Source organism: Scleropages formosus, chromosome 24, assembly GCF_900964775.1.
Source record: "Scleropages formosus chromosome 24, fSclFor1.1, whole genome shotgun sequence".
Taxonomy (NCBI): Eukaryota; Metazoa; Chordata; class Actinopteri; order Osteoglossiformes; family Osteoglossidae; genus Scleropages; species Scleropages formosus.
The window spans coordinates 15,527,937-15,541,336 of record NC_041829.1 but is presented as its reverse complement, the minus strand read 5'-3'; the positions used below and the strand labels follow the sequence as shown (position 1 = coordinate 15,541,336).

Here is a 13,400-nt window from a genome sequence, read left to right as displayed (position 1 = left end):
GCAGAACTTTTGATGACATAGATTGTTTTTCCTGGTTACACCTGTAAAAAAACCAAATACCAAATTTCAGTGTAAAATTCTTGTGCCGGCTGTTAAGGATGGTGGCGGCAATGTGATGGTCTGCGGATGTTTTGCTGCCACAGGTCCTGAGCACTTTGCTGTCATTGAAACGTTATCATGATGGTTTGTATCAGAAGATTCTAAATGAAAATATCAGACCATCAGTCTGTGATTTAAAGCTGAAACATAGCTGTGTCATGCAGCAAGACGACGGTCCCAAACATACAACCGCTTTAACGTCAGAATGGCCGACCAAATCTAAACCGAAGTCACGAAAGGGCATGGTCAGTCTGGACGTGAATCTGATCAAGATGTGCAGAGACCAGGAAAGAACTGATCATGCAAGAATACCTGCAAATGTTGCTGTGCTAACTCAGTTCTGCATTTTGGAGTGGGACACAATTTCTGCGCATCAATGGGAGCCCCTGGTCAACAGCTACAAGAAGTGTTTAGTTGTAACCATGCACCTAAAGGTGGCACAGCCAGTTATTCACTGTCAAGGTGCAATTACTTTTTTATACCTTTCATACACCTATGATTGCACCTTTAATTTTCATCCACAAAAAGGAAACAAAAAGGTCAATACTGATGTCACTTTTTCCTTTCTTGAATTCCATTCATATACTATTACAACTCACTAAAAGATCTGATCAAATTTAATGCATCGAATTTAATGCGTCAGATTCAATGTAAATCAGTTGCAAGAACAGAGAAAATTAAAAAAGGAGCAAATATTTCTATATTTTTTCACAACCCTGCATAATAATCAAAATCCATTTCTTAGGTGTAATAACTAAACCAAGCGCAGCTGCTAACACCAGGCTGTCAAGTCATTTGTATCAGCCTGAAATGAGCTCGGACAGGAGACGCAACAGCTAATTTATGCACTAATTATAAACCGTAGAAGATGCATTGAGTAGGGATTGAAATGACTGCTGACGGACTGGGGAGCGGAGGCGATGTGTGGCTGATCGGGAGACCAAGAGCACACCCTGTTGACTCTCTGTAAAATCACAGCATTGCCTAATAATTGCCAATCAGTGCCTTCCTGGGCTGTGGGTTTGGACATGGGTTTGAATCTGCCTCTCAGCGGAGTTTGCTCATTCCTTCCGCGTTTGTCTGAGTGTCCTCCCACGGTCCGAAGGTACGTTTGGAAGAAGACCGTGGCAAAGCACTTCTGTACCCTCCTCTGCTTTGAATTCATTTTGACACCACTAATCCATTTACTGTTATCCTTTTTTAGCTGACGCTTATATCCCAGGTGCCTTACAATGTTCTTATATATGTTATAATCATGTATGAATCACATAAATTTACGTTTGTTCGTACATCCTTCACACACTCTGAAGTTATGACAAGTGCAGTCGGTAACATGTTGAGATATCCATGCTATTCTGGAACATTCTACAGCAATAAGTTGGTCTTCTTGAATTTATTCGTGCTCCCGAAGTTTGTTCAGCGGCGTTGTACTTTAAAACCTCTCCTCTCACACGGCTGCCAGCGGCGGCGGTAACAGTAACCACCGCAATTACAACACATATTTTTCATATGTTCTCTAAATATGTGTAATTTGGAAAGTGGCACAATTATTAATCCCATTCCTGGCCGGGCCACTCCAGACGGCCCTGTGGTGAGAATGAAGAGCACTTACTTCTCCCTCTCTCTCTCACGGTCCGGAGTGCGTGGCCATGAATTTCAACAGAAGTGAAGTGGTTCAGTCGGCGCACATGCGCTGGTGCTCTTACGGGAAACCAGTTTAAGTGGAGGCCAGTCTTGAGATCTCGTCCTACACCTCAACCCGCATTTCAACCGAGGTGAACCCTTATAGCCTGTGGTCATTCCTATCTTCCTCCAACAGGTGGCATAGTGGTTAGAACCATTGCCTTTAAATTGAATCACCTGGGGCTGAATCCCTCCTCCAGCGGTAATACCCTTATGCAAGGTACTGTACTCACCCGGTACTGCTGCAGCAAACACGATATTCTGTATAAATGGATTAATAACTATAAGCGTCCTAGTGTATAAACCTGACATTGTATGTTGCCTTGGACGGTGGTGTTGAATGATTAAAATAATATTAATAATTCAAAATGCCTCTTTTTCATGCTGAACTATAGACTCTAGCTCATATAATGATCTTAACTTTATTCTATTCAAAATTAAATTATGTGGTCAAATAAAATGTATTCCAAGCATAAAGCGAAAGATTCGTTGTGCAGTTCTTTATCGGAGTTTTCAGTTTTCGGTGCTCCTTTCCATATTCTGTCGGTTGATTAGTTATACTTTTGGCTTATTATATGGACTCACGCTTCTTGAGTTAATTTGTTGTTTAAACAAAGCAATAAACAAACAATTGCAAAATGTCATATTTTTGACTTTTCGTATGAAAATCTGTATGGTCAAATTTAGTTTTTACCACATAATGCCATTTAGAGTATATTCATTCATTAAATATCACAAAAAAAAGTTGCATGCGGCTTAAATATTGCAAAGTTGTGTTCGCATTACGCAAACTAATTTTTCATATTTGTATGGCTCATATTTACGAAGGAGAACTGTACATTAAAAAGGCACCGATAGTACAGTGCTCCAGTGCGAAGCGCTGACGGCAGAGCTGGGAAAGTCATTCCCATTCGCAATAAATGGATGCAGGCACACCAACCTGGACTGGACAAACACATAGGGAGCAGGTGACGTTATAGATCGTCAAAAACGCTGTTGATCTTCACGCGTCCAGCAACTACGTTCTTGAGTCTAATGACACCACCATGTTCATTCATCCATCCATCCATCCATCCATCCATCCATCCATCCATTCATCCATCCATCCATCCATCCATCCATCCATCACCATGTCCATGCTGACTTCCACCTGAGGCTTTCCTGCACCTATGACCCTCAAAACAATGACAGTGACCAGTGGCCACAGTGACCAATGACCACACTGACCAAAGGCCGCAGAGCCCTGAGACTGCAATACCATCCTTCTCCACCAGGAGCTCCTGTTGTTTCACTAAATTCGAACCACAGAAAAATCCTCAGTTTCATGATGACACGTTCATTTGCAATTTTACTTCACCGGTACAGCATTTTAACATGGAAGAATGCCAGAAGGACCACTTTCCTTTACAAGTATATATTTGTACTATACATTCTATCTTTTCTTAACAAATCTTCATGACCAAATGGCCACTTAATCTGAGCTCAACAAATAACAAGCATCATGCCCTACTTGTACCCTTACTCATCCCTGCCCAGGCTGACTCATAGAAGAGTGTTGAAAGTTAAAACCCACGTTAGCAGGAGGTTGTAATATTCAGTCATTCACTATTAAATTCACCCTTTTCAGTCATTTGCTACAAAAATAACAGTTCCGTGCATCGACTCATCATATATTGTCATTAAAATCACTGTCGCAATTAAATAACAAAAGGCAGCATTATCCATCTGCTGTGAACCCTGCCCTCGGCGCAACCCAAAGGCCCCTGGGAGTGATGCCGAGTGAAAGCCGAGTGAATGATATACACTGAGTACGTAACACCCCCCACAGTGTTGGGCCCTGTTTTAGGGAAATAAACATTTTGCTCAGACTGAAAAATAAAAGCATGAAATAAAAAAAAAAAAAAAATCACTCAGTTACAATATTTATAAACTAATAAACTAATTCATTCATTATTAATTACCAATGGGGGGCACGGTGGCGCAGTGGGTTGGACCGGGTCCTGCTCTCCGGTGGGTCTGGGGTTCGAGTCCCGCTTGGGGTGCCTTGTGGCGGACTGGAGTCCCGTCCTGAGTGTGTCCCCTCCCCCTCTGGCCTTATGCCCTGTGTTACCGGGTAGGCTCCGGTTCCCCGCGACCCCATATGGGACAAGCGGTTCCGAAAATGTGTGTGTGTGTGTGTGTGTGTGTTAATTACCAGTTGACCAAATTGAGATTGCAATGCTCTGGAGCCTCTCTCAGAAAAATAGGGCACACCCTGGATGGGGCTACAGTCCATCACAGTGCAGTCTCTCTTTCTCTGTCTCTCACACACACACACACGGAGCAGTTCACCCCAAACGCAGCTAGAAACACGGACTCGGCTGGATTCAAACCCATAGCCCGGGAGCCGTGAGGTAGCAGTGCTACCCGCTGCACCACCCTGCCCTCCCACTTTTAGAAATGTGAGGTCGGTATGGATGGCAACCATCCCCGCATCCTCCAAAGTTTGCCACCAGAGGTCTTGAACCTCGGGCCCATCAGGCCATCCTCAGGACCATCTGCTAAGTGACAGTGATGAATGGCACTCTTTGTTGGCGGTGCAGGCGGTGTGGGGGTGCTGGGCTCTGCGAGAAGGAGAATTCTATTACTGCTGCCACTCTTGTGCTGTCACTCTCTTTATCTGTCCTCCGTATTCCTCTGCCTCTCCACGATGTGGACATGGGCCTGCTCACGCGCGCACCCCCCCGCTCAATTCGCCACCAAGAAACAGAACAGGACAGGACAAGTAATGGACCGCGCGTCCCTAGGAAGGAGCATGAGGACTGACTGTACGTGTGTTCGTCTATCTTCTCCGTCGTAAAAGGTCTGAGATACAGCTGCAGCAGCTGTGCTACAATAATTACAGATTACTAGCATTTCCCCCTTTGTCTGTTTTTGAAGCGGTACAATGTCACACGGGGGCTGCTGACAGCGTTAGGGTTAGAGCTGCTGCCTTTGGACGCCACGGGTACAGGCTTAAATCCCACCTCCAGCCGTAGTACCCTTGAGCAAGGTACTTACCCTAAAATTGCTCCAGTGAAAACGACCCAGCTGTACACATGGTCAATCGTGGTAAGCAACTTAACATTTAAGTCACTTGGAGAAAAGCATCAGCTAAATGAATAAATGTAATGTAATGAAAAGAAGGTAATAGATGCTGAGTTCTATTCCTACTCGGGGGGGGGGGGGTGCTTCCATACTGAATATTGCCTTGAACACTGCCTTACTTCTCATTCTATTCTGGGCAAACACATACAATGTGCCCTCTCACTTTTGGGAACTAAAATATTCATGGTAATCCATCCAGTATTAAGGGGGGGCAACAAGAAACTTCTTTTATTATATGCTGTAGTTGGCAAGAATCAGAGGTGAGGTGAACAGAGTGAGATTTAATTGCCGTCATGGGAGACGGGCAATTACTTTCTTAAGCCAACGTGTCCACTTATTATTATGGTTCAGAATTCAATGTAAAATGAAGCGCTTGCCTATGGATCTAATTATGAAGATTATAAAAACATTTCCACTGGACTAATTCTCAGCTCATCCCTCGTCCCGTGGTTCTCACCTACGGCACAAACGTTCAAATTATTATCACGTACATACTTTGATATAAAAATAATTTTCTGTCTGCCTGTTATTCACAGCTGCTGTTCGTGATTGTTGCACCTTTAATGGCCTAAATAAGTCATTTCGAATTAAGCAGTTCGGGGAATGAGTAAACAAATTAACATGTCAGTTAGCGAGTAAACAAATAGATAACGAATTAGATAAATGAAGGGCAGAACCCCCGGAATGTGTAGCTGCCACTGGGGGGTGAAAAGAGGTTCCTCTTGGCATTGACTAATTGGAGAGCAATCTACCAGGGACAGCATAATTAGAATCCACCTCCGCAGCCTAGACAAACAACTTGATTTCTCGACTTAATTTCCAGTTGACAGATCGCACAAAGAGAGTGGGATGTGAGAACTTTGCAAAAACGCCAAACGAAATGCAGTCCATTATAAGCAACTGCCGTCCGATACGTCGATTTTTAGCACCTTTTGGCCAGACTTGCCTCTCTTTTATCTTGCGTCTCTGTTTGGAGGGCTGCGTGGGGGGGCTGTTGATAAACAATTGCAAGAATCCAAAGACTCATTAATACTATCAAGCATGAAGCACTGATTGAATTTGCCATTTTTTTGCTTGCGGCAGCTGTTACTTTATCATTTACAGGCAGAAATTCTCACTTCTGTTTCAGCTGTTACGGAAAACTGAGCATAAACACGAGGCAGGTGGAAACATTTTTATGATCAATAACGTGAACCATGCGATAATATAAATATTAGAACAAATTTTAGAGGAGGCGCATTAGAATTAAAGCAAATGTGTGCGACGTCTGTCATCTTGCTATTGATCGCCAACACCACTAAACACCAGACATGAGTTGTAAACACCTTGGAAAGGAGCTGAATTAGGCAGCCCACACTCCTGTTCTACTGTCACTCACTTTACTACCGTGTGTTGGTTCAGCAGGTGAATACAAGTCACTTTCACCGTGCAATAAACACACATTTTAGTACCAGTCACCCTCTTTAGTGCAAATTGTTAGCGTCATTGGGGGCGGTGGCGGGTGGGTTGGACCGAGTCCTGCTCTCCGGTGGGTCTGGGGTTCGAATCCCGCTTGGGGTGCCTTGTGATGGCCTGGCGTCCCGTCCTGGGTGTGTCCCCTCCCCGGCTCCGGCTCCCCGCGACCCCGTACGGGACAAGCAGTTCAGACAATGTGTGTGTGTTAGTGTCATAATCTATACACCTAAATGTAATCTAATCAAGTCAAAGAAAAGGCTTTCAGTTAAAATGAGCTATTATTACATTTCTGAGAAACCTGGCTCATGCCGTAAGGTGTTTTAGCGCTGGAAAATAAGCACATTTTCACTCGCCAGGAGTGAGGGGACATTCGGAAATCGGGGGCAATAAAACTGAGAGCAAGTGTAACATGGGCAGATAACCCCGATGCAAAGAAACATCTGGTAATGCTCTCCTTCATCTCCATCAGCCTACTGCCGTATATCAGGGAAACCGATAAAGATGCAGAGGTTGTAAGCGAATGGCCGTCATTATGAATAACTGTCTATAAAAGCAGCCGAATGGTCACCCCAGCCACGGATACATACGACTGCCTTATGACTGCCACGGCCTCCTGCCAGCTCTTTTGTGATCCATTCCTAGATTGTCCTGCAGTGATTAAACCCTCTCTTTCAACCTCAATTGTGTTGAAACGTATTTCACCGCGCTCCACCTTGACTGCGGACGGGCCCTCGGTGCGGTGTGTTCATGGAGAGTTTTCTGGATGGCACCCGTGCGTGACGTTGGAGAGGGGGACTAACGTTGTGCGTGGTCATTCCGACGGTTATCTGAGCAACGACAACATAGTTCAGCCCATTAAACTGAGGAGAGCCACATGATTCTCAACTTCCTGTATCGCGCAAAAAAATTTTAAAAACATATACTGATGTAATAAATTTATTAGCTATACGTGCTGGCTTTCGGTCCTTTCCGTCATGGATAAATAACACAGAGTTCATGTACCTAAATCATACTTGTACCCAAATAAATAAATGAAATAATATTTGCACCTAAATAAATGAATAAGTAAATAATATTTGTGCCTAAATAATGTTTGTTAGTTGAAAAGATTATTAAAAAAATGAAAAAAAAGACACGACAACAAACGGCATTTCATTTCAGAAAAAGAACAGCATCCGAAACCCGTCGTGATGAGAAAAGAGAAAATACCAGCATGCAGAAATGAGCCCGAAAAAGGCAGACGCAGCAGTGTCAGGCCACATTAAAATGATGGCATTTTTATTCCTACTGGTAAAACAGAGAAGCCCGTGGCGCTGCAGTGGCACGAAGACGCCTGCACTTCGCCGTGTGTTTCCCAGCACTATCCGAAGGTGTGTTCTTGCCCGTACTGTACGCCCGCTGCGTCAGGAGCCTCCTGGATCTGCGTGATCTTTACGGGAGCTTTAGGTAATTAAATCTGACCTATGTAGGACATGGAATGAAGCACTACTGGGTGGGCCGCTAGCTGCTTACATTGCCTTTGACCCACTCCTCCCTCGGGGCAGGGGAATCCGCATATCAGCGTGGAAAGGACCCCCCGGGAGGATGAGGATCAGTCATTGTAGTTTTGTGTACGCAGTGGCCGGGACGCGCAGTGGCCATTGCTACGGACCGTGGAGACACGAAAACTGGCAAGGCATGGATGTCTCGCTGCTCCCGAAGCTGGGGTCCATTCCTTTAAAAATTAACCTCGAAAATGTGTGCCCATGTTGTTATTATTATCATTATAATTTATTCACGGGTGGCTTGTAGGGCACTTTTGTACAGCACGACACATATGGCTTAACTTTAATGGGGTCCAGACAAACCCTTTAGGACAAAACCCCCCCTTTTACATTACATTTATATTTATTTACTTAGCTGATGCTTTTCTCCAAAGCGACTTCCAATGAACTCTATGTAGTGTTATCAGCCCACGCACCTTATTCACCGCTGTGACTTACACACTCAGTCACTCATCCATAAATCAGTGGAACACACACGCTCTCTCTGTCACTCACACACTATGGGGGAACCAGAACAGCATGTCTTTGGACTGTGGGAGGAAACCAGAGCACCCAGAGGAAACCCACATAAACACAGGGAGAACATGCAAACTGCACACAAAGTGGGGAAAAAAACCTTCTTGATTAAATTAAAAAAGACAAAAGCCCCTGTTTTTTTCTGTTTCTGCACTTTAATACCATTTAATACCATTACAATTGGAAGAATAAATATAAATGAAGTAATTTAATGCTGAAAATATTACGATCTTTCTCTGTGTTGGTTCATTTCTGAATGGCCTAGGAGACGGCATCAGGTGGTAGTAAATGAAATTTATGTAAACCTTAACACTCAATGATGTTTTTAATATTGCTTTTTTATTATTCAAAGGTATGATGTTCTTTTAATTATGCTTTTTTATGATCGTACATAGAATTTTACGTTGTAAAACAGTGAGCTGCAAATTTATAATGCAAGTATTGATGTATGCTACAATACATTGCTTATAATGCCTTCTTTATTGCAGTCTCATTATATAAAAAATGTAGTATTTTACAACTCAGACAAGTGTTCATAAACTCCAAACTATCAGATGAATAAAAAACCTTGTTAATTATTTATCCTGGGGGGTTTTGTCCTGCACTAAACTATAATAGTCTTCAGAAGCATCCAAGATTCAATCCCTTGACCAAGGAAACCACACAACTGTATTAATTTCCTGAAGCCAAAAGCAAGTCAACGGTCCACCTCCTGAATAAAAACACCACCCACCGCGCATTTATGCAACTGCTCAATTTTTCCCGGGGAGAAAAGCATCTCGGCGTTACCCTCGACAAATTAACACATTTTTTTTTTTCCCCCCCGACATCTTTAAACGTCCCCGTCCGCATGCAGGACCGACATAGTCCGTGCAAATTAACACTTTGGGCGAATCATCCTTGCTCCCATCCCATTAGATTAGCTATGCTGTTAAGCTTCATTGTTTTCACAGCGTTGGCATAAATACTGTAAAGAAATGTGCAAAGAGCTTTATATGTTTCTATCTATTGTGCACTAGTATGTCTAAATAGGGGCAACTGAATTTTCCCGTTACCGCGTGCATGCTCATTGGCAGAATGTCACTCGCGGAATAATTGAGGCGTACGACAGTCTTTCCCCGACGACACAATAAGAAACAATTTCAATTCCCAGACTTATTTTGCTTCCGCCCAAGCCGTAAGCAAGCAGATGTCCGGCGCCCTGGCTCGTGGGCGGAATTGGCGGCGTCTCATTTTGGCTGTGCGACTTAATGGGGATCCTGGCGACTTAGCAGGGAGCCTTTTCGCGGCAGCTGTGTAATTGTGTGACTTCGCCGGGGGGGGGGCTCTGTCACGGCCCGCGACAGATAATCAGGAGGCCGATTCGAAGCAATAACTAAGACGCGGGCGAAAGGCCGCGCGGGGTCTCCGAACAAGCGGCATCGCCCGCTGCGCACGGACACCCCGGGTTTTAATGAACGTCACGGCGGCAGTTTATTACAAGTTATTATCATCACGCTGCGTTGCCGTAATGAAGGAAAGACCGGCGCCCTCACTTACACGCCGCAGGTAAATTAACAGGCTCGGGCCTCATTTGCATGCACCGCGGGACTCCCTCTGGGACTATTTGGATGGTGTTACCAGGGTGTTTGGGAAGTAACATCGCATCAGTAGGTGACTGAAAATAAAATAAAGCTTAAGGCCGCGTCGCTTTGGTACTACGGTACGGGTTTTCCTGGGAGCGCAGAGCAGGTTGGTGGCAGGTTGGTATTGTTTGGGGTGGGGTGGGGTGAGGTGGGGAAGCAAGGTGAAGGCTTTGCAGCACACGTCAGGACTGATGCGAACAGACAGGACCTCCGATTGTGCATCGGTGGGTGAACCGAGCAAGGGGGGGAGGAGGGTCCGCCTGGTCCTCCGTCAGCCATCCCCTCTCCAGTGAGTCAGACAGCAGGAGAGGGGTGAGACAAGTGTATTATATGTGTTTCTTTAGCTGATATTACTGTTATAGCCTTTCTGTATCATCGCCAGACATTACAGACCTACAGCACAGCGACAGCTGTAGCAAAGGAATCTCACGTTCTTTCCCCATACTCTTATTTCTTCCAGTTAAGGAAGAAGAACGAGTGTGACGTGGTATAATATGTTTCTGTATCACATATATGTGTCAGTTTGGGTAAAGTCTGACCAAACTTATTTTTGTTGGTCGCTCTTGGTCGCTAAATCCACAACGGAAAATTCCACCACATGCAAACTCATATGGTTCTCATTGTCATTCCGAGAACTGAAGGTCACTGTCAGCATCTAATTATTGTAATGGTTATTATCATGGCTGTGTCTGCATCTACATTAGCAGGGCGAGGTTTCACTGCGAAATCATGTGAAACATTGGTCGAACGTGATATGTTTCAGACAGCTATTCCTGCGACGATCCTCCATTCCTTTTAAATCGATTAACACCAGACAGTGTTCCTCTGGTGACAGATGCAGAAACAACAGCTTTCTTGCAGCCGGGAGTTACACGCTTTCAATCATGCGGCACTGGGAAGGACACTGAAGAGCATCTGAAGGACTTATGGCAAAGTTTTGCGAGATATAAAGATGCTGATGACAAGTACACACACACACACACACACACACACACACACACACACACACTCTGAACCACTTGTCCCAAGTGGGGTCGCGGTGAGCCGGAGCCTAACCCGGCAACACAGGGTGCAGCATACACACCCAAGACGGGACGCCGGTCCATCACAAGACACCCTAAGCAGGACTCGAACCCCAAACCCACCAGAGAGCAGGACCCGGCCAAACCCACTGTGCCACCGCACCCCCCTCTGGTGACAACTACTGTACGTAAAATAATAGTACAGCACAGTTACAGAACTATCTAACGTATGTATGTTTGCTGTTTATCTGCTACCCTGTATGTGAAATGAAGAAAAAAAAAAACATTTAGCTCTTTTCACTTGAAAAAGACACTTCAAAGTTTTCTATATATTGAGAAACAATATATTTAGGGCATATTTTAGGCAATAATTACCACGCCCACACCACCGGCGCGACAGGGTACACGTGGGGCTCGACGGAGGCGGAGCGACGGTGGACGCGGAACCTTGTTTGCCTAATGCTCACTCACCTCGAGAGTCAGCCTTCGGTTTCCTTATCCTTATCCTCATCCTTACCCTTGTCCTTGTCCTTGTCCCTTCCCCTTCCTTGCTCCAAGTTCCAGTCTTCTCGTGTTCTGACCTTTTGCCTGTCCTTCGACCACGCTTTCCGGATCACCCTGTGTACGACGTTTGCCAGTCGAAGACTATCGCCTCTCCCTGACTACATTCCTCGTGCATTCCCCACAATAAAGAGCATTTCGTTCCGCAGTTGTCTCCGACAGCTCCTTTCCGATACAGAACACGGCAATAATGCTGAAAAGGTGACGAACAACCAGCAACAAAGTTTTCTAGACACCCTGAGACAGACAGAACTGTTGTTAGTGCCACTTAGACTGAATCCAACTAGATTTTATTCTCATTTCATTATCAGATTCATTGATGCATCTTAAAATCCCAAAGGGCTGTGAGAAATAAATTTGTTCCTTCAAAGTAGGTTTGACGTTTCAGGATTTTTTTTTCTTATTTAGCGTATTTACTGGAACTGTTGAATGGTTTGGTCAGTAACATTTTTGTGTTGATGAGAGAAGGTTTGTGTTGTGAGTTTGCCGTTCAGTTTGCATGAATAATTCAAGTGTAAAACTGGTCAGGCCGGATAACCATAGTATCTGTTCATTATTTTTCTGAATACTTATTTAACATGTCTGAGTTTTCAGATATCTGCTTGATGACCTGTGTGTGTGTGTGTGTGTGTGTGTGTGTGTGTTGTCAATTTTTTTGCATTCTCGGTTCGGTTTTGTTAGATTAATCATACTTTTGACATTAGTTCGTACTATATGTCAGTTTCTTAAAAAAAAAATATTCTACATTTTTGCTAATTTTGGCACCGGGATCCAAGCACTGAATATTCCAGTGCCTTTTAGGATCCCATGCTTTCTAGAATGTTTTGGTACTTTGTAGAATGCTCTGGTGCCTTCTAGAATTTTCTGATGGCGGCTATGTTTCGGTCTTTTTCTAGCGCAGAATATCTATGTACTTTTTTGTTAAAAATAGCGTTTAAAATCTCTCCTACAGTGTTCCTTAAGTGTGTGAGCAAAAATTCTCAAAAATTTCATAAAAATAGTGAAAGCAAGATTCTGTGACTCTCTAGAACTAGTGGTGTTTTCAAAATCAGTAAATTTTAATCATAATCAACGCAAGAATCGAACTTTGAAAGATTTTGTTGCGCTGTGTCATCCAAATGTACGTTGAACACCTACTACACGTCTCCCCCCATTATGACCGTTTTAATGGATGAGCATGGAAATGATCATCATCACCATCTTTATCACCACCAGCACCACCATGGCCATGACCATCGTCATTTTTGGGGCAACCCTTCATTGCCATTTCCTCCCGAGAAACGACTGGTAGAAAAAAATACTGAAGAACACGATCCGGCAGGATGGACGACTTTTTTAATTAAGGCCATTAAACTCCAAAAAGGGGCTCAAGCTTCTAAATCATTAACTACATGCGCCCATTTAAAAATCTTGTTTCAAAGGAGCTGGATGCTTTTTGATTCAAAGGCACCGAGGTGCACAAGTTCGCTTTCAAATGCAAATGAAAGGGATTATATCGATCCTTTAAATAGTGCCTCGCCAGGCTGTGGTTTTAATGATTCGGCACAAGTTTTTCATTTAAACACTTATTTTTCTTGGGTCTTTCCCATTTCAAGGCCTGAAAAAGCATAACGCTGTCTTCCTCTGAGATCCACACGTGACTCCGAAAATGGTAACCCACGATGACGGCACTGCTACTTATTGCAGACGTTTGACTGTAGAAGTGTGTATCAGTGTAGCACCAGAATGCGGTACTATACTGTGGTAATCAGTTTTCCACGGTACAATAT

General features: G+C 44.0%; 1 protein-coding gene across 1 annotated transcript in view; it reads right to left on the bottom strand.

The window, feature by feature from the left end:
• The window catches only part of LOC108939506 (uncharacterized), a 75,489-nt gene extending 63,908 nt beyond the window's left edge, over nt 1-11,581 (bottom strand). The window contains exon 1 of the mRNA XM_018760898.1: nt 11,542-11,581. Coding sequence (XP_018616414.1) covers nt 11,542-11,581 — 40 coding nt within the window. The remainder of the gene's footprint in view (nt 1-11,541) is intronic.
• Nucleotides 11,582-13,400: the final 1,819 nt, after the last annotated feature.